This window comes from Rhamphochromis sp. 'chilingali' (assembly GCF_963969265.1).
Source record: "Rhamphochromis sp. 'chilingali' genome assembly, chromosome: 8".
In the NCBI taxonomy this organism is placed as follows: domain Eukaryota; kingdom Metazoa; phylum Chordata; class Actinopteri; order Cichliformes; family Cichlidae; genus Rhamphochromis; species Rhamphochromis sp. 'chilingali'.
This window is the reverse complement of record NC_137935.1, coordinates 7,533,643-7,555,218: the sequence shown is the minus strand read 5'-3', so window position 1 is coordinate 7,555,218 and position 21,576 is coordinate 7,533,643. Positions and strand designations below refer to the sequence as shown.

The following is a 21,576-nucleotide window of genomic DNA, read 5'->3' as shown; positions in this document are numbered from 1 at the left end:
TTGTTCAACTTTGTATTAATTTAAAATCATCAGTTCCTCCAAGAGGAACCGAGTGGATCATGAGAACGCCAGCAAAATACCCACAGTAGTATAACATAGCCACTTGATTCCCTGAATATAGAGGATGAAGGTTCATGTTTACCTTTTAAATTTTCACTCACATGTATCTATTCTTATACCCATTGCCTCGGATATGAGAACTACTTTGAGATAGTCAACAGCATTAGCTGTCAGGGTCCTCCACTGTGAAACCTAAGGAAACACCTTCTATACTTTCCCATGTTTGCCATGTTCAACATCTTTATGCTTTGGGCTTAGACTTATAAATACACTAGGTGCTTAAATGGGATAATAAGAGCATAGCAGTAAAATAATGCTAATATTAGGTATAGATAATGCAACCTGATAAATTGGTTGTAGATTAGTTTGTTTTTTTTAGAAGTAAAAAACTCAAGCATAAATTTGTACATGACCCTTAAGTTTAAAAAGGAGGAGAAAAAGATCTGGATATGTTTGAGAACACAGATGAGGGTACATGTTGAAGTACATCTTGCGTTCCACACAAACAGGCACAACTTTTTTGAAGCCTGTGCATTCCAGCCTGCCAAGCAATCTGCCTTACACTTAAATTAGGACTGGTCCTCTTTTGATTTTTATTCACTTGGATCATATTGATATATATGAAACTTTGTGAATGAATGCAACCAAAAGTAAAGAAAGCACTTGGTTCTCTGGGCGTCAAGAAATGCTGTGTTTTTATAGAGAAGTTCATCCATTTTGCCTGCTACACAGCTGCAGGCCAATCTAGTGATGCCTCTTAAGTAATTCTGTAGGAACTCTAAAGCTCCATAACACTGGATGAGACTGTGTACCTTTCTTTCTAGCAACAACTCAGTGACTGGGAAGGGTAAACTACTGGTAAGAGTAGTATGGTCATTGCCCCCTGAGGAAACTGAAGAGCACCCCAACAATGCATTTTGACTAAAGGATAGTGTCCCTGGTGATTCCATGTGTGCCCTCTGATATTTATTATACTGTGGGAAGAAACGTGCAGTTTGGTCTCATTTAACACTTGCACTCGAGTGCATATACCCCTTTAGCAGTATCAGATGGAGCTTGTGGGAACTATATTCAGCAACAAAACAAAACAAAGCATAGTGTTTATTTATCCCTAGAACCAAACAGGGCTATTTTGACTCAGAGAGACAAAAGGGCTTAAAGCTAAGTATTTGCTTCATAGAAGTTCTTAGTCTGACAAAAATGAAATGCACTTTCCATTTGTTTTAATAAATACTGACTTACAGTGCGGTTATCTGAACTTTACTAGGTAGAAAGTTGGTGTAATAAAGCAGAGAAATCATACTCACATGCAAACTGTAATAAAGCATCTCGACTGAGGACAATCCCAATGCTGTTCTCTGCTTTGCACTGGTACTTTCCATAGTCAGTGATCTCACTTGCATTGGAAATAATTAAGTTTCCGTCGATGAATGTGTAGCGGTAATCTGCCTCTGAATCTACCTGCGTCCCATTGATGTACCAACTGAAAAACATAAGAGGAATAAGGTTTTTGTTATATTTGTGATGAATGACCAACTTATTTTCGAGTTAAAGCTGAAATTTCAATTAGCACACAGACAAACGAATGCCACACCTGTATGTGGGTGGTGGATTCCCCCGTGCCTCACAGTGCATCACCACTTTCTTTTCATCAGAATCCAAAGGAAAAATAACATCATCTGGCTCCTGGATAAAAACAGGCCCAAACTCTTCACTTTCTACAACAAAAGAAGAGATGGAGAGAAGATGATTATAATTATCATAACAGAGTGCCAGGGGGCTTTCTATGAACTCTGGAATTTGATTTGTGCATGAAACAGTAGGAAATTTGCAATTTTTCACAACATTAAAACCACCTGCTTAATATTGTGTGTATCACTTTTATTCTGTAAAAGCAGCTCTGACAAGTCAGGGCAAGGACATGACAAGTCTGGGGTGCACTGTGGGATTTGGGGACTTTAGGTTACAAGATGGGGCGCTGTGGACTGGACTTGCTTTGGTGCATTTTTGATGGTCACCAAGATTGGGATCTAGAGAGCTTGGAGGCTAGGTTGATGGACTCCTTGTTGTGATTCTTAAGCCATCAGGTTACATTTTCCTGCTGAGGGAGGTTGCTGCCAGTGGTTAGTCCATGTCAAAGTAACAGTTAGATATATGTGAGGACCTGAGGGAAGATCACTGCACTATGGACAAAATATTCCCTTCACCTGTCTGTTTTTTAATATTGTGGCTAATTAGTGCATTCCAGATTGAGCGATATATTTTATAACTAATCTGTTAGTTCTAACATTACAAAGAACTGAGTAATCCTCAAAATGGCACTCTAAACTGAATTTTGAGCAAGAACACCTGAAAAGCATTGTCCTTCCAAGAGCTATAACAGCTTTTGAAGTTAGAAGTGATCCTTTCCTCAGGGTAATCTTTTAGGTTTCTTATGTTAAAAATGAATGATGATATAAGTTAAACCTTTAAGATTATCCATTAAGCTTTTATCCCATTTCTTTTAGACGTTTTTGGACACACTGCTGTTTGACTAAATGGGCGAGTGATTAACGAAAGACAAGTGATGGTCCTGACTTTGCTATTTACTAAAGTATTTTTGTTGCCCTGGCTTGGGAGTGCAAAGCAGGGAGTGTACATCTTCTATCTCTTTGGGCTTTGCACTTGATATCCAAGCACATACAGTTTGCTAAACAAAGGTATCAAATGGTAAACAACCATGTTAGGGGACTGATAACATTAGTACGATATTGTTATCCATCTTCTCTTCTTACAGATTTGTTTCTGTCCTTTTACAGAATAATTTAAAGATGCTGCCACTGAGCAGAAAACAGGCATTTTTTTTATTTGTTGGAGGGAATATTATAACACAAGCATTATTTTTTCTGTCAATCTTTCTGCAGTGTTCACCTTCTTTGCTATGGTGGATACCAGGCCTCTATTTCTTTCTTTCTTTTTTAAAATAACACTCTTGGCAAGCAGAAGAATACATTAAAAAAAATAAAAAAACAACAACAACAACAACACACACACACACACACACACACACACACACACACACACACACACACACACACACACACACACACACACACACACACACACACACACACACACTAAAAGGACCTTATCTGATATTCAGCAAAATTATTTACTGTATGTAACTCTAATATAAGTGCTTTAATATGGTATTAATCAATTGCTATATACAAACAAATGTAATAAGACAGACCATTGCGTTTAAATGGGAACACAAGCTCATTTCAAATACGCTGTATTGAAAATAGTATTTGCTTGTCTGCCTTAATATGCATATGAACTTGAGTGACATCCCGTTATTAATCCATAGGGTTTAATATCAGCCCGCCCTTTGCAGCTATACAAGCTTCAAGTCTTCCAGGAAGAAGACTTGAAGCTGGAACAATGGGAATTCTGACCATTGTTCCACAGTTCATTTTATATTCTGTTTATTTTTTATTGACATCAGTTATCTTGTATCTTTATTTCTTACACCAAATTAATAACTGCACATTGTTTAGAGGCATTTACTACTCTGTTACTTTTGTGACCTCAAGTTAAAAATCTATCTTAGATCATTATTTTAGCCTCTGTTATTAGTAAGCAGTAGGTAAATGAACTATTAAACTTATAAATGCATAATGCGCACTAGAAAATTACCAGCCATGCGTTACCACATCACTGACTTCCTAACTCATAGGATATCCCAAAAGCAAAGAAATATGACATTTTGAACACTTTTGATCTTTCATTTTAAGGCACAGAGCACAACTGTCATCAAATGCATGTGCGCGGTTCAAAGGGAAAACTGTCATACTTTTGTTCTTTTAGTTGAAAGCGTGCAGCATACATGGGGGACACATGGGTTGTTAGGAGTCCAGAGGTACCTACAGTGTGACCTCATTAAATAGATTTTAATGAAAGAGCTAAGATGAAACTGTCAACCAATTTGCTATACCAATATATACAAGACACGATTGTTTTACAACAGTACAGAGAAAACTTTAGTTGTAAACGCCACTGAACTACAGGTTACAAAAAACTTACCCAGACATCAATGTTTTTTGGAGGTATAATGTTTTCAATGTCCTTCTAGCTCTGACACAGTAATGTGTCAATAATCACATCAGAGGATATGTGTCAGACAAGGAAAACTAAATTGTTATGACACATATAAGTTGATTTACTTCAACTGAAGGGTTCTTTGGTGCATAGATTTTAAAATCCATTTACAAAACACCCAGTTTGTTACCTATTGAGCGGCAGACTGCAAAATGAGCATCTAACAAAAAGGCAACATTTGAGTTTGGGGTGCAGGCCAAACAAAACTGTGCAGGCGTCCTTGCAGCCTTCTTGCCAGCAAGCAGGACAGGGCACATGGGTACATCCTCTCTCAATGTGCCAGTCTTCTGCTTTTCTCTGAACAGATTGCAACTCCTCCCTCCCACAAAATGGGACCTGTTAAGGAGGGGTTACACATTCTGCCATGAGCATCCACCTTTCGGCGACAAGCATGGTGCTGGAGAAAATAGTCTCACTCCTGAGGAAGGGAGCAATAATGATGGGCCTTCAGAGGGGCGTCTCCTCTAGTGTTCGGTGTATTGTAGCAGTAAGTAAGTAAGTAAGTATACGAATTGATCGTTTTTACGCCCAAAAAATATTTTTCAGTTTTTCTATACTGGTGCACATTCCTAAAAAAAATCATCCCAAAGATTGTAGAATAATTAATTATTATCAAACAGAGCTTCTCAAGTCAGCCGGGGAAAAAGCCTGCCTTTTAAAAAAAAAGAAATATATAATAGACAGAAGCGAAATGTCAGTAATTTTTTTATTTATTTCAGTATCATTCAGCCCTGGAGTTTTCTGCTTGACAGTCCCTGTTGCAGTTGTGTTGTTTCTTCCGAGTGCTCTTTGTTTCATTCGGCTGGTAACAGAAAAGTGATGCACCTTGTACGGCAGGCTTCCTAGTTGCATTACACATCAGATTTACAGACATTGCAAAAGACAGCTGAATCTTGTGTTCTTCAAAAGAATTGCACATTTAGGGATATTCTAAGCTCTGTAAACAGAGCTTCTTTGAAGTTTGCATGTGACACAGGAGAATATAGTAGCTGAATATATATATATATATATATATATATATATATATATATATATATATATATATATATATATATATATATATATATATATATATATATATATATATGCAAGTCATGCATGCTGCTGTTTAAATCAGTAGTTTAAGCAGCAGCATGCCCTCGTCAGAGACTAACACGTACCTTCCCTACCTTTCATTGACATTAAAAAACTCAAAGCTAAGCATGATAATATCAGCTATTTTTGTTAACTTCATAATCATTGAACTTCCAACCTGCAGTGGCTCCATGCAATGCCAATGGGACAGCCAGCTTAACAACCAACTGGTTAACAGACATAATTACACTGAGCATTTTGCTTTAGTTGGCCTTAGGGAAGGTTTTTATCCTATATTTTGCAATACTGTTTATTTATGTGATACTTTTGAATTGGTTTAGGAGAGAAAAGAGAAACAAATAACAGAAGTAACTCTGCTTTATTTTGTCACAAAAAATGATTTTTTCCCCCTGATAACACTAACAGTTTCAGAATCTATCAGTACATTCAGTTAATGGCAACTTTGCTAGTGTAAAATGTAATTTTTATAATTTAGTTAACTTACATAACAATCCTCAATTGAATTCTCTACTACTGAACTGAAATTCTTGCAGCACCCAGTTTGGATGTGAGCCACTTTCTCAAGATTGTTTTTTACAGTCTCCATGTTTTGGCTCTGACATCCAAAATATTTGTCACATTTGTGGCCACAACTGTAACCATAGATTTAGTTCAGTTAACCGTTGTCATTAAGAGCAGAGCATCATCGTGTGTGAGAGTTGGAGAGATAACATTTGGAAGATAAACATGGCAATAACAATCAGAGAATTATCCCCAGAACCCATTTTAATACACTTAGGGCATTCATCACTAGCTGACACTGCATTTGATCTGGTACATAATGTCAGCAATGCAACAATACGAGTGACTCAACCTTGAGTATTTGCCGCTATTTACAAATAATCCAATGACAAAATGGGAATCATGTTGTTTTTTCTTCCCGTGCTGTATATAATCTCTTTCATACTGTCAGCAATTCATTGTTCTACAGGGAAATAAATAGCTTTTGAAGTAATATCCTCATCACTGGAGGAAAATGAATCAATATTAAGTTGCAAACCTTACAGTGCATATAAAGCAACTGATGTCAGTCCTTGCAGTGTTACTAGTTCTAAAAATAAAAGAAGCCCATCAGGTCTTTACATTTTCTGCATCTTATTTAAACATAAACTCACATAAACTCAGCAATATCAGTGTGCTGCACCTGTCCTGCTTAGTTTAGCGAATGGGCCACTGAAAATTATTAAAATATTTGTATTTCAAACACAATCAAGTTTCAGGTGAGTCCATGTCATAACATATAATATATGTTGCTAAAAGGTGCAGGAAATGCCAGAATTGACTTATCATAATATACATTCACATGGAATTTATATGATATTTATATTTATATTTATATATTGCAGGAACAGAAAAACATAGGGACAGACAACCTAAAAAACGTAATTAAACTCAGGAAGTGATATTAGATAATATCGAGCTGAGCAGCACCCATTTTTATTGTGATGTCAATCAGCATACAAATATGTGGACCTAATTCATCAGTCTAAATCATATTATTATAAGAATGATATATTATTACATCTGATAATAATATATAATATATAATAACATCCAGCAGTATTGAATATTTAAATTAAGTTTCATCCCCTTAAGTGAGGGAAATATGTTTAACAAGGAAGAGAATTCCTACAGTGTTCAATCAGTGAGGATGTAAACACCTTCAGATTAAAGCAGAAAATTAACACTTAAGCTTCACACTTAGTGTTTAATTTTAAATCCAGTATGCTGGAGCCTAAACAATAAATGACTATCACTGTCTTTCTTGGCAACACTGTAATTCTGGTACACAGTATATTATTTACAATGCATTATTGTGCAGACAGCCACAGGAAAAATTCATATGCATTCTGTTAGCGCTCAAAGGCAAACATAATATGGATTTAACTGACTTTACTATGGGTACGGTGGGGCAGTGCTATATACAGTCGCCTCAGGGTTTGAACCACTGAATGACTGGCACTTTTCTATATGGTGTTTGAATGTTCTTTTGGTGATTGTTTGGGTTTTTTCCAAGCGTTCCAGTTTCCTCCCACAGTCTAAGGCATGACTGTTAACAGTCTGAGACTGAACTCTATCCTCCTACAGCATTCTAAATTGGTTTTAGGTCTACATGTGAGCGTCAGTGGCTGTCTGTCTCTTGGCTATCTCTTTGTTAACCCTGTGATGCACTAGCAACTTATCTCAAGAGTTTGTCTTTGGAGTGTGACAAGAAGCCAGAGTACTCTGATGGAGTACACACGCACATGGAGAACATCCACACAGAAATCCACCAGGACACATTGCAAAAAGAATGATTGAATTATTGATTGATAGACTGATAGAAAGAGCTAGAGTGGTCAGTTGGTGTCTGCTCCAAAGATCTGGACAGGGCAACTTCAAGCTAATGTTCTGCAAAACCCAGGTTGCAGCATTATTTTAGTGTGTCCTAGTACTCTCTCCAATTTGAAGGCCAAGTTCCATATAATATGGGATGTCAAAGACAGGGTACACTGGCAGCTGGTGGATTTTGGTGGATGCAGTGTGATGGTGTTGGGCAGCATATCCCTCACTGGCAACGTTTGTCATCACTGGAGCCAATCCCGACACTGAGAGATCAACTTGAGAATCTGCAACAAGTGGCAATCCCATATCTCCACAGTCTGAGACTGAACTCTATCCTCCAACATGACAACACTCGTCCTCACAGAGCAGGGTTTATCAGGGACTCCCTCCAGACTCCCTTGTGAGTGTAGAGGTTGGAATGGCCTGCCTACAGTGCTGATCTTAACCCTACTGAACACTTGTGGGATCAGCTTTCGCATGCTGTTTATGTCAGAAACACACAATCAGACTGGCTGACTTGCTGCAAATGCTGGATGAAGAATGAGATGCCATCCCACGGCAGTGTGGTACTATGCTGGTCACTAGCATGAGGATGAAAGGCCAGGCTTTTGCAGCTGTGCATGGTTGTTCCAGATGCTACCAAGGTACCTGCTTGTTAAATTAATACATTTGTTGAATGTCAATTTGTCTAAAGTTTTTCATGGGTGCAACCCACATACTCAATTAAGGAGAAATAAACAGGCTCCAGACTTCCCTCAATTTTCAAGGCTTCTGGGAAAGAATCTGCGCTTCAAGGACAATTTTTTCCTCAATTATTTGACACAATTTAATGACATTTATATGAAAAGAAACCTGACAACCTGAGTAAATACAAAATTCTGTTCTGACAACATTGTATTTTATTCTATTGTATATAGTATCTTATTCTATTGTGTACAGTATCTTATTCTTATTCTCTTATCTTATTCAAACGTTTTTGCTACTGTAACTTTGTACTCTCCACTTTCTGCTGTAAGATAACAAATTTTCCACATGTGGGACTAATAAAAGTTATCTTATCTTTTAATTGCTGATTTAACTTACTAAGGGAAAAAGTAACTACCCTGCTTGTTAAATAATTAATTAACTGTGATTAAACACTTTTTAAATGCATTTATTTTTATTTAGGGGCAGCATGGTGATGCTGTAGCTAACACTGTTGTCTCACAGGAAGAATGTCCTGTGTTCGAATCCACCATCTGGCTGGAGCCTTTCAGTGTGTTTGTATGTTCTCCCTGTGTCTGTGTGGGTTCCCTCTGAGGCTTCTAGTCACACTCCAAAGACAGCCTCCTGGATAGGTTGCTAGTGCATCACAGGTTTAACAAAGAAACAGACATGAGACAGATGGCTACTTGTGCTCATATTTACACCTACAGCCAATCTAGGAATCCCAATTAACTTAACAGCCAAATGCTTGATTGCAGGTTTGCTGCCAATGGTGGCACAACCAGTTATTAGGTTTAGGGGGCAATGACTTTTGCCAGGTAGATTTGGATAGCTTTTTTCTATTTTCAATTAAAATCGATATATTTTTTTTTACACTCGGTATCTTAGTCTAATAGGAGAATCTGTTTGATGTGTCTAAAACATTTAAGTATGACAAATATGCAAACAAATTACTAATCAGGAATGGGACAATTACTTCTTCACAGCAATACTGAAGAGCTGTTCAACCAACATGTTTGTGATAATTTGAAAACACTTGAGAGTTGGATAAAAAAAAAAAAACCCCATATCATTCTTTAAGTGCATTTGTATTTGTTTATGTGTTTGTCTGTAGAAAATACAAACACATACACAAGCATATGTGTCATTCAACTTCGAGTGTCATGGCCATCTGTCAGTCATAGAGTCAAAAAACGCAATACCCCCTTCAATCCACCAACGGTACATTACTTATTGGCATCCATTTCATCCACTGAACATCAATCCGGTGCAATGGTATAATGGTCCTGTCAACACTGACAGTGGAGAGGCATTACCTTCACCTTGGTTATATAGATGTAAGTCATTTTATGGCTACCTAGTGATAATGCTGTCAGAAAGTAAAAAAGGCAGAAAGATAGGCAGAAAGGAATAGACAAGCGCCTGGAACAGAAAAGAAGGTAACAAAGGAAACAAAAAATGAAAAAAAAAGGATAGATATTATAATTTTATGCCTGCTTCTAATATGACTCACTTTATTAGGAACTACTGATCCGGTTTGACAATAGAGAAACTGCTTCAGATTTCCATTAATGAGCCTTCCAGATGCAATAAGCATGATGTAATTAATCACATCAAAGCATCAATGTGTCATTAGATCCTCAAGACTTATTAATTCTTGAAATCAGGACACTAAGTGACCCATGTAAATTTATGATGTTGTGTTTCCATTGTGCATTTTGGGTATTACATCTTGTCTTTGACATAGCTATCCATTATTTCTTTCTATGCTGGCAGAAGCACAGTGAGCACAATATTGCAATGATCCCACTTCAATTTTACAAAGGGCATGACCCTGGTCTCCCCGGAGAATGCGGTGATAACGGATAGGTACAATTCATTTCCAGACCAAACCTAAACAGAGAGAAACATATAAAGTCTAACCTAATATGGCAAACTCTTGCCAGAGTGCAGACATAGCAGAGTGCATTCACACCAATTACTTTTGGAGGAGCTCAGTCAAACTCTGGAGTGCCTTCCCTTTTGGTTAGGCTCATTTTGGCGGGTGAGAACACTGTCATCTGAACTTCACAATTCAGGTCTCACCCCTGTATAGGGTGACTTGAAAGTAGTTGACCCCGACTGAGAATGTAATCCAGAACTAACAACAGAAAATAGCGTGAAAAAGTGGTGCTCTCTACTTATAAGGAGTTAGAAGCTGACATTGATAGCTAGTAAGACATACTATGCCATAAAAGAAAAAACATACTCAGCTTTCTCTTCCTACTTTGCTAAACAATGTATACTATAAAGTGTAAATTAAGTCAAAAGGGATCCAAATATTAAGTATCCATGGATAAAATGGGAGATGACTTCTATGCAGCAAAACAATTGTCCAAATTCTCCCATTAATAAGCTTTTGTGTTTATATATATGTATCCCTGTTGAAACATTTGCTTGTATATATGCAAGTATGAACGCAAACTCTAACAAATCAAAAACTTTTGAGAGAAAACAAACTGAGATTTTGACTGCTCCATTAGTTTTACCTTCGCTTCTATAGTCCTCCTGAGAGCTATGCAGACTCAGGGCTGACAGGGGGTGACTGGAGAAAGCAGGCCAGTCAGGAGTCACCAGCCCACTGCTGTAGTGTTGAGGTCTGCCGCGTGAGTTGACCACTGAAGAAGAGCTGTCTGGCTTCATTCGTAATACTGCTGCATATGATATAGGCCGTGCTGCAACAGCTCTTGCAAAATCTGGGGGGGAAAAAATGTGGAACACAGTTTAAGGATAAATCATTTATGTTCAGGATGTTAACTGAAACTGAAGTTAAATTTGTCAACAATAACAACAAATTCAGTTTTAGTGGATATTTGTTGCAGCAAGTCGATGTCCAAATTGAAAGAACAAATTATGAAAGCACTAACCTTTTTAATAAATAACAAAGAGAAAAGTACTCCAGTGTAGTGTATAGTATAAAACTCAGCAGCAAAACAACTCTAGTCAGTTTTCATTCTGCAAGGAATAGAATAATTTGGAGCAAACTAGTGCTTACAAACGAGGCATAGCACACAGGCAAAAATAAAGGAGAAAGCAGGTGTGTCGTAAAACTCAGACAGTGAAATAAACAGAAAAAAACAACTTACAATGTCTAAAAAATGCATAGAAATGATATAGTTGATCTAATTTCTGAGTAAAATTGTAACCACAAGGTCTAAGAGATTTGTGTAAGATTAAATATCTGTCTGTTAAAGTCCCAATATCCACCTAATATAAAAGTCATTTTCAAAATCACTACCACAGTACCTGTTAAAAAGGTGTGAAATTACCCATAAAGATTCTAATTTCTTTTTTAAACATTTTTTTTATTCTACAATTTTAATCTAGGAGTCTGTTTTCCCATTTGCCTCTCATACAGTCTGTTTTTTGTTTTTTTTTGGAGCATCTGCTGCGTAGCACCATTTGATGTACTGACTAAAAAGGCACTTATGATGCCTTAGGTGAAAACATGCAGTTCTTAAAAGGAACCACAGACACACTGCATATTCTGGAGATTACTGTCATCAAAGTCTCAAATTGAATAAAATGGTAAGTGTAACAGAACAGGAGAGAAACAGATTCCTTTAAAGTCAAAGAGACCGTGGAGGTTCAGAATAATATCCTCTCTGAAAAAAGATGTCGAGGCTGTCACTAGTCATCGCTGTCACCATAAATGTCTGCAGCATATTTCTGAAGAATTCAGTCCACTTTTTTAATGGTATTGTTCCAATTCGTTTTACTTTTGTGATACTATTAATATAACTCAAGAAAACATAAACAATTAGTGTATTTTTCTGCTTGAAATTTAATCCTCGTTTCACACGTTTCAAAGCAACTGCACGATACAGCTAAGGAATAGCTAAAATTACTGGTACTATGGAACCAATCCTGTGCAAATATATGGCTCAAACTAAAATGCATAAGACTATAATCTTAAAGCTCAAGAAGAACTTAATCAGATATCTGCAAAGAAGGGTGGGAGTTTCTTACCCTACATGATAAAGAGCTGTGAAAGAACTGAACAAAACTGAGAAATAATTATGTGTCCTTGGGGACTTGTCAGCTGCAAAAAAAGAAAAGAAAAAAAAAGCAATCTACAAATGGAGAGCAGGCAATTACAGTATTACATATTCTGCTGAGAAACAGGATATGGAACTCCATTTGAAATTAAAGATACTGTGAGTTTGAACATTGAAAAGCAAAGCAATTAGTAGATGGTTGGTAGTCAGTTAAACCATTTATCCTGCCAAAAATCAGCTTAGTTTGTGGTATAAATCATATTCTCACTGCTGATGCCTGCAACAGTACCTTTCAGTACTTCATTAAATGTGCCTTTAACACCTGGAAAGGTACAAATCGTATTAACTTGAGAGAGAATTCCAAAATAAAATTTTAGCTACTTTTTAGAGCCTCAGTAATACGGCTTAATGGCATTGTAATAATGCAATGCATTTATATTAGCACTGTTTGTAATGTTCAACATAAATATTTTAAATGCAGTATTTGTTAAAAAGCGCTCCTGTTATGACGTTATTTTTGTGCTGCTATTCTGAGTGCACATAAAAAGACTTTGCAAATGCAAGTGTTGCATTTTGAGGAGAAAATTATTTTGAGCGAAGAAAAGTTTAATTTGAGCGAACAAAATTCTGCTGCGTACAAGAAATGTATTAGTGTAGCTAAACCTATTTTTGGTTAGTATGTTATTTGTTTTAAAAATTTATAATTTTTAAGCCCATTGTTGGTTTTAATCTAGCTTAAAGCAAACCACTCCACTGGATTTGGCTACATTTTGGACAGTGCTTCCGGAATAGAGTAGCTAGTGAGCTGATTGGAGAACAAAACAGCTAATCACAATCTTCGCATCCAAGTCTGTGAATGGTTGGTTTTGTGGAACATTTATAATGTGTACAGAAAGAGTTGAGCGTGTAGGGTGCAGAGATGTTGAGCAACACACTGAGAGCAGGTCCGCAGATATCTGTCAGCACACAGAGCAGAAATCTGAGCAAGAGCAAATGCAACAACTGAGCGAGAGGGGCTGTTATTGTGTGTGTATATGGATAATAGCAAACACTGAAATACATTTCTTGCACGCAGCAATGAATTTTGTTTGCTCAAATTAAGCTTTTCTTTGCTCAAAATAATTTTCTCCTCAAAATGCAACATTTGCACTTGCAATTTTTTTTAAATGTGCGCCCAGAATAGAGGCACAAAAATAATGCCATATCCTGTCATCCCATGCATTACCTGCATGGGAGGAGCATGGTCCCCCATCAGAGTCCAGTGGGGGTCAGGAGCGCTACTACAGGGTCCCATACCTACCATCCTAGATTTTGTATACCCAAATCCAGTGGAATTTGCATGGTTGAGGATGGCCCAGGAAAATATTCTCCCAGCAGATGCAACAAAACGCTTCAGTTTCCAGATATTATTGGATCACCTTAAGCTGCTTATTGCCGACTCCTGTAGCAACTTTAGGTTCCCTTATACCAACACAATGGATGCCCTCAACCAGCAGTATGGATAGCTGACCCGTCAGCGTATTGCAGAGTTAATGGACAGGCAACTTCTCATATCAGGAGATACCAAGACCTTCAGGATATTTGGTCTAAAGGTACGATTACTGGTCAGCATGCTTTCACAGTTACGGAGGGAAGGAATTGTAGAGATGGAATGTGGGTCTCATGTGTCAAGGCTGCTTGAGAAACTGACCCATGGTATTAGGTGTAGTTTCCAGCAGTGACACATTCACCCTCAGAAAAATGAGCTTTGAAAACCCAGTTGTTACCACACAGACGAGGGCCCTCAGTCACGAGAGATGCTCTCTTTGTGACAGGCTACTAGTAACAAAGTGCCTAAAGATATGATTTAAATTTCATTTTTTGCTAAGTTATCTATAATGTGTAGACACAAAAGTGTCTCATCCTTAGAGTTAGGGGCCTTCAAGGATTCACAGGTCAGTGCCAATAAATCTATGAAAATGGTCAGGTCAGTGTATTTTAAATCCAATCATTGGAAACGGGTGAAAAACTTTGAAAGCGCTTGAAGACAATTGCTCGAGACCACTTTAAAAATATAGCAAAGAAGTTTGACTCTTTAGTAGACAAAATATATAGACATGAGGTGTACTTTTGCACAGTATTGTAGTTACTTATGTATGAGATGATGGGTATGCAGCCTGGCAACATGACCCTGTAGGCCTGGTGTAGGGTAAAGAAACCCTGGAGAAAAACTAGAAAGATCTGTCATGCCCTGCAATGAACATTTAGAGTCACACAGGAATACAGAGTGAGTCACACAAAGTTCTGCTTATGATCGTGTTTGTCACACTGATTTTTTTTTTGCAATTCAAGCAGAGCTCAGAACATAATATATAACTGAATTTTTTATAACTGAGCTGAGGCCAAGCTATCAGAAGCAGACTGGTGTTAAGCATATTTGATGCAAAAATGTATAAAGCAACTTAGTATCTTTGACTGACAGCTAAGATGTAATGGTTGAAAGAAGCTGAATGATTACAAGGAAACAGCTTGTAATAAAACAGGTTGATCTGTTAAAAGATGACAGCTGCAATGACTTCATTTAGTCAAGATTTAAAATACTGTCAGGACATACAGCTAATTTCTCTCGCTAAACAGGACATCTCCACGTAAACATGCCGTATCTCATCAATGCCATTTGGCATACTTCCTGCAGTGGAAATAAATAATAATGTTACTAGATTCATCAGACTTTAACGGTGATAAATAATAATGACTACAACACTATGAATGTGCATATATAGAAACGGATGTATCATTTTGTAACCAAACCACAGCACCTAAAATCAGAATCAAATCATTAGGATACCTGAGAGAGTACAAAACTATGAGGGGTAATTTTTACCAAAGGACTAGTGAATCAAATAAAAGCTTACCCCAAGAGTATTAACACAAGCCTTTGATGCAAATTCAGACTGGGCCGGAACCATAAAAAATAGCCCAGAAGTGTTTTTCACAGTACAAAATGAGTCATACTTATTGGGAGCATGGGATTTTAAAATACTCATGAGCTTGAGCAACATTATGGTTTCATTTAATATATAACATACTGTAGCTATTGTAGGACTATCACAATTCTGACACACTCAGATATGATAATCTAGTGTTTTTTAAATATTAAGGTCTAAGTAGCTTTCATTTTTTTGACATTGTATTATACTTGATGTACCTAAGTGTCCCTAAAGTAATAAACCAGTAAGACAGTCATAACTCCTGACAGTCAGGTTGATACAAGCTAAAGAAACTGGTTACTAGGTATTTTTTGAAGGATTTTCTGAAAAACTTTTGGATTGGTGGCTTTGTGAATTTGTGCTATCCCGTGCGCGACTTTTGTTAAATCAACGGCATAAGCTACTGTGTAGCTAAATAACTGTAACACAGTAATTTCCTAACCGTTGGAATAAATAAAGCATTTTTTATATCCTATCTTGTCTTGCCCTTTGTGAAACAATATAATACTTGTCATTGCTTTTATAGGTCTAATTGTATTATTAATTGTTTTAATAGCTTTTACAATACATATATAGACTTAGCACGTGAATTATACTTCTGCGTCAGATCTACATCGTAACTTTCGCCATAACGGGAACCCCATTTTAACCCAATGCCACAACCTTCTGTGTAACTTGGAGTGCATCTCCCGAGAAATGTCTGTATGTACTACTAGTTTGGCTGAGGCATACCACAATGACTTTGAATGTCATGGAAGGTTGCAGTGTAGGGATAAAAGGAGTTTCTGGTTACATGATTTAGGTAACCTGAGTTGGGATGTACATATTTCCTGCAGAAGACTAAATCAAGCATTAGACTGTTACACACTGAATGCACTGTGAAAAAAAAAACCAAACGAATTTCCAAATCGAAAGTTGCCGTGTAACGTATGTAGACACTGAACGTGTTGCATTTTTGTGATGAATTAGTCATCAAAAAAATGCATTATGAAAAAAATTACGTCAACATAGAGGCATGATGAGCTGGTTCTGATTTCTCTTAACAATAAAACTAAGAAACTGAGATTCTGGTTCATCCAATTCTCACGAGAAGGCAGCAGTAGGGAGAATTTCGTAGTTTGATCCAGGAGTTGAAACTTTATCATGCTTTTGTACATACTGCAGGATGTAAGTAGGGCAGTTTGAGGTCTTGTTGGCAGGGCTGAGATCACATCTGAAAAGGCAGAGAAATCATTTCAGAGAGCCGATTGACCCGGATCAGCATCTCGCTGTGTCTGACGTGAAAGACTAATATTTTACTATTTCCACCTCATTGTGTGTTCACTGCACATCTACAGAAATTCAGTGATCTGATTTGTCCGATCTGTTTAGTCAGATCCCCCCAAAAATCTAAAAAAAATCAGAAAAATTGAGCTTGATTTAAAAAAAAAATGTTGCAAATTTGTCCAGTTAAATTACATGGTTGGTGTGAATGGTTGCATTAAGAGTAGATGAGTAAGAAAAATATTTTCAACTCATGAAATATTGGCATGGATTTTATGCATCTGGTGTTTAGAGAAGAAGCAGCGATGAAGCCTTTTTCTCCTTCATATCAGTAAACTAGTTCTAAGTCACACATGAACAGCTTAGTTTCACCCATTATGGATGAGTAATGCAGACACACCTGAGTTTAGTACATAGTCGTTGCTCATTATGCCAGGGGTTCAAGATGGTACAATAAAATACTGTGAATTACTAACACAGCTTTACCACTTAATGCAATAGTAAAAGTGCAGTGCCTGTAAAGTACATAACAACAGTGGTGATTAAGCTACTGTCATTTCAATGAATTTATATTGTAACAGCCATCCAAATATTATTTATTGTTTCCACTGACTTCATAAAAAAGATATACACTCACAAGCCACTCTTTAGGTATTATATTATATATAAAAGGTGCTGAAACATTCCTATGAGATTTTAGTCCATATCAACATGATAGCATAATGCAGTTAATGCAGATTTGTTTGCTGTACTCCTATGGTGTGAAACTCCTATTCAACCACATCTAACAAGGTGCTATTACATATATTGTCATTCTCAGATTACTTGAGCTTTGGGGCATGCTGCTTTATCCTTCAGGAAACAGCCATCAGAGCATGAGTACATTGTAGTTATAAAGGGATGCACATGGTCAGCAACAACACTCAGGTAGGCTGTGGGATATAAATGATGCTCAGTTTGTACAAAGGGGCCTAAAGTATACCAAAAAAATATACTCACTACAGCACCATCACCAGCCTGAAGTGTTGACACACGGCGGAATGGATCTGTGTTTTTATGTTTTTTATGCCACATTGTGACCCTACCATCCAAATACCGCAGCAGAAATTGAGACTCATCAGACCGGGAAACATTTTATCAATCTTGAATTGTCACATTTTGGTGGTTCCTTATGAACTGTGGCCTCAGTTTTCTGTTCTTGGCTGAGTGGCACCCAGTGCAGTCTTCTCCTCCTATAGCTGCTCTGCTCTACAGTCATTGCTTCAAGGTAGGATGTGTTGTGCATTCAAAAATGATCTTCTGCATATCTTGGACAACAAGTTGTTATTTGAGTTACTGTTGCCTCCTGTCAGCTTGAAGCAGTGTAGCCCTTTTTGTCTGACCTCTGGCACCACCAAGGAAATTTTAACAAGAAAAAAGCAGAGCCTATAAACAGATATCTTGATGCTGCTACTAAAATAAAACTATACATATTTGATTTTAACAGAGACATGCATGCTCCCTGGCTTGTTTGGAAAAACTATGCAAAATTATACACTGGCATCCTAGGTACCAGACAAGCAGACAAACAAAAAGTTACTATTATAAGAAACATAACATAACGTTAAAGGGATGTTGTACAAACTGCATGTATGCTTTAATTGACATAATATGTGGTGGAGGTTATAAAACGTATCACTGTCTTTTCTCAGGAAAAATAGCATTCCTAAATCCTGACAAACACAGCAGTCAGACAAATAACTTTTTTTATTTGTTTGACTGCTGAAGCCAACGGGCACTTGCACTTGTCAGCTGTCACCTTCATCTGATAAAAGCAATGACCCTTGCAGATCCTGCTGATCCCTATCTTTCAGTGGGTGCAAAATCAGTCACACTCATTGTTGCTGAAAGGCCTGCACTTGCTGTATTTCAGGGAGCTCCAGAGCAATGCCATCGGTGATCGTTTCAGGTCTTAACACCACCTTCATGATAACATCAACAAAGGAGGCAACAGCCATTCTATACTTGAACAAAGAACAAAAAGTCAAACATTCCTGTTACCTTGTCTTTATTATGACGTGTGTTTTAAACTAGAGATGGACCGATCCGATATTACGTATCGGTATCGGTCCGATACTGACCTAAATTACTGGATCGGATATCGGAGAAAAATAAAAAATGTAATCCGATCCATTAAATATCACGAAAGCACCTCACAAAACTTGCAACACGCCGTAACTCACCTCAGAACGTATGCATCACGTGATAGAGCAGCTGTGGCATGCAGGACCTGTTGGTGGTCTGGATAGCATTTGGAGCTTCGCTAGCAACCCGGCATTTCATCTCCGACAAAGTTATCCCGAGAGAAGTAAAGCAAGTGTGTAAGTCCATCTCTGAATGTTTGTAAAGCATTCCCACGTTAAGCTTAACAAGCGACTGCCTCTCGCTCTCCGGCTGCTACTTCAATCGTGAAACTGCTTAAATCAGCTGATCGGCTTTTCTGTCGCGAGTCTGTCTCTCGTTTGTTTTTGGTCCACTTTGCGCCAGAAAGAGCAAACCAGCGGCTGAACAACAGCAGCACGTTTAAGCTTGATAAGCTGTTGTTAGAATTTATTTAATATTAATTTCTACACCAGGATCTTTTTCTACGTAGCTGACGGCTGGTAACTGTGCAGGGGCGGATCTAGCAAAGTTTAGCCAGGGGGGCCGATAGGGCATTAACTGGGAAAAGGGGGCACAAAGACATACTTTTCTTTCTTATTCTCATTTAAAATGTCTAGCTTTTAATAAATAATTATCTGACACCCAAAGTTCTAATTTGATGTAAAATGAATAGAAGTCAATTACTGTATATAGTGACTATTAAGTCTAATATATATACCCTAGTAAGCTATAGTACTTTTTACTTTGGGAAGGTACCATCTGTGCAGTCTGCAATTTTGTTGAAGAAAGATGTTGAATCTATTTAATATTTCTTGAAAAATAATTGATTTCTGTGCATTTTTTTTCACACTGCATCAAATTAAGGTTGATTACGGCGATTAAGCATCATGAGGTGGAGCGTGAGGGGTGGTTCCCTATTTTTTATTTATTTAATTTTGTTGTTGCTGGGAGTTGGAACCCTATTAGTTAGGCTGCTTAATATTTACGCTAAGTACTCTTTAAAATACCAGAATAGGGAGGATGGTGTAGGTCTAAGTTTATTAGATTGATCAGTATTGCTGAACTATGAAATATTTTTTTTGTATACAGGTATAACAGAATAGCTTTAGTGTAGTTGTTGTTTTAAACTTGAGTATGAACTTGCAGACTTGCAAAATGCAGCAAGATATTTTAAAAAACAGTTTTGTTGATTAAAAAACACTATATCGGATTCATATCGGTATCGGCAGATATCCAAATTTATGATATCGGTATCGGTATCGGACATAAAAAAGTGGTATCGTGCCATCTCTATTTTAAACTACTAGACTGTACGTTTACTTTAATGGAGATCACCTTTCTGTAATAAGCTACTCTAAATTATTATGCAGTGTGCCTACAAAGGACACGTACATGGATTTGAGACAAGGGACTTAACATGCAAACAAAACAACAACAGAGGTGAAGGTGAGGCTAAAGGAGGATGACACGTTTCGAGTTAACAGAGGTGAGATCTGGAGAAACAAACACTGGGGAAACACTGAAAACCTATCCACTTGTATTAGGCCGTTGGGCTGACACTGTGCAGGGCACAATATGCGAGTCTTGTGGGGCTTTGTCGGCAGCCTCTGGACAATGGTGTGAAAAATTAATTAGAATAACATACAGTAAGTAGGTGAGACATTCGTGGGTGCTCAAGTAGATGGACATGATTAGGCATAGCCTGTAAGATTAATGAAGACCTTCACAGGAAGATTATATTGACTGAAGCTGATTATGCTTGAGACCATTTATTCAGTGGAATATCATTACAGATAGAACAATCCATACATCATATGCAACCTCACTTCACCTCATATCACAGTGGACTACTTACTAAAACCCAGTCTTTTTTCATGATCCTTGGCGTACGGTGGGGATTGTATGAGTTGCTTCAACCTTGCCACAGTAACAATGAAACCGCAATGGTACTGTATGATTTATGGTATTAATGTGTCATACCTCCTGATGGCAAGTGTGGGAGTAAATTCAGTATGCTGCTTGTACTTGTTCCTTTTTTTTCTTAACATAAAATTCATATTGAAGATGCATAATAATCGGACAAAAAAAAAAAAAGTCAGAGGTTATACGTTTTCTTTATCCTGATGGTTGGACCAAAAATAGACTCCACTGTCATGCATTTGCAGAACTTAAAATGCAGACTCTGTAGACAATCGAACAAACGGGAAACACTTTTATTCAAACTGATGGAAAATCCCAAAATCCAAATAGCAAGGTTCATATAGGACTCGACAATTTGGGCAGGGATGACACAAGGAGCAAAAACAGACACTGTGAAAGGGAAAGACACCATTATTTATTTATATATATGTGTGTATATATATATATATATATATATATGTATATATATATATATATATATATATATATATATACATACACACACACACACACACACACACACACACACACACACACACACACAAGAGGGCAATTAGGGGAAGTGAACACAGCTGGTGTAATGAGACAGAGGTGGAAATGAAATGAAATACAAAGCACAAGAGACAGTGAAAATAGAAGAGGAATTAACAAATAGGAAACACAAGTAAGTTAAAAACAACTTGTTCAAGGTGTGATGGTGAAGTCCAACATGTTGAAATTAATTAATCTTGAAACATTTTAAACTGATCAAATAATGTACAGGAAACACAGGAACATGACATCCACATTCCTTGTATTCAACACGGTTTAAATGTACCAGGTTAGCACAGGTTTGTGATTACTGATGACTGCTTTTCCTGTACACTGACTAACAGACCATG

General features: G+C 37.3%; 1 protein-coding gene across 7 annotated transcripts in view; it reads right to left on the bottom strand.

The window, feature by feature from the left end:
• cntn5 (contactin 5) overlaps positions 1-21,576 on the bottom strand; it is a 117,634-nt gene that overhangs the window by 55,808 nt on the left and 40,250 nt on the right. For all 7 annotated transcript variants that reach the window (XM_080888201.1, XM_080888203.1, XM_080888204.1 and 4 more), the window contains 3 exons: positions 10,893-11,099; positions 1,655-1,778; positions 1,368-1,543 (listed from right to left, as the gene is read on the bottom strand). In XM_080888201.1, coding sequence (XP_080744327.1) covers positions 1,368-1,543; positions 1,655-1,778; positions 10,893-11,099 — 507 coding nt within the window. The remainder of the gene's footprint in view (positions 1-1,367; positions 1,544-1,654; positions 1,779-10,892; positions 11,100-21,576) is intronic.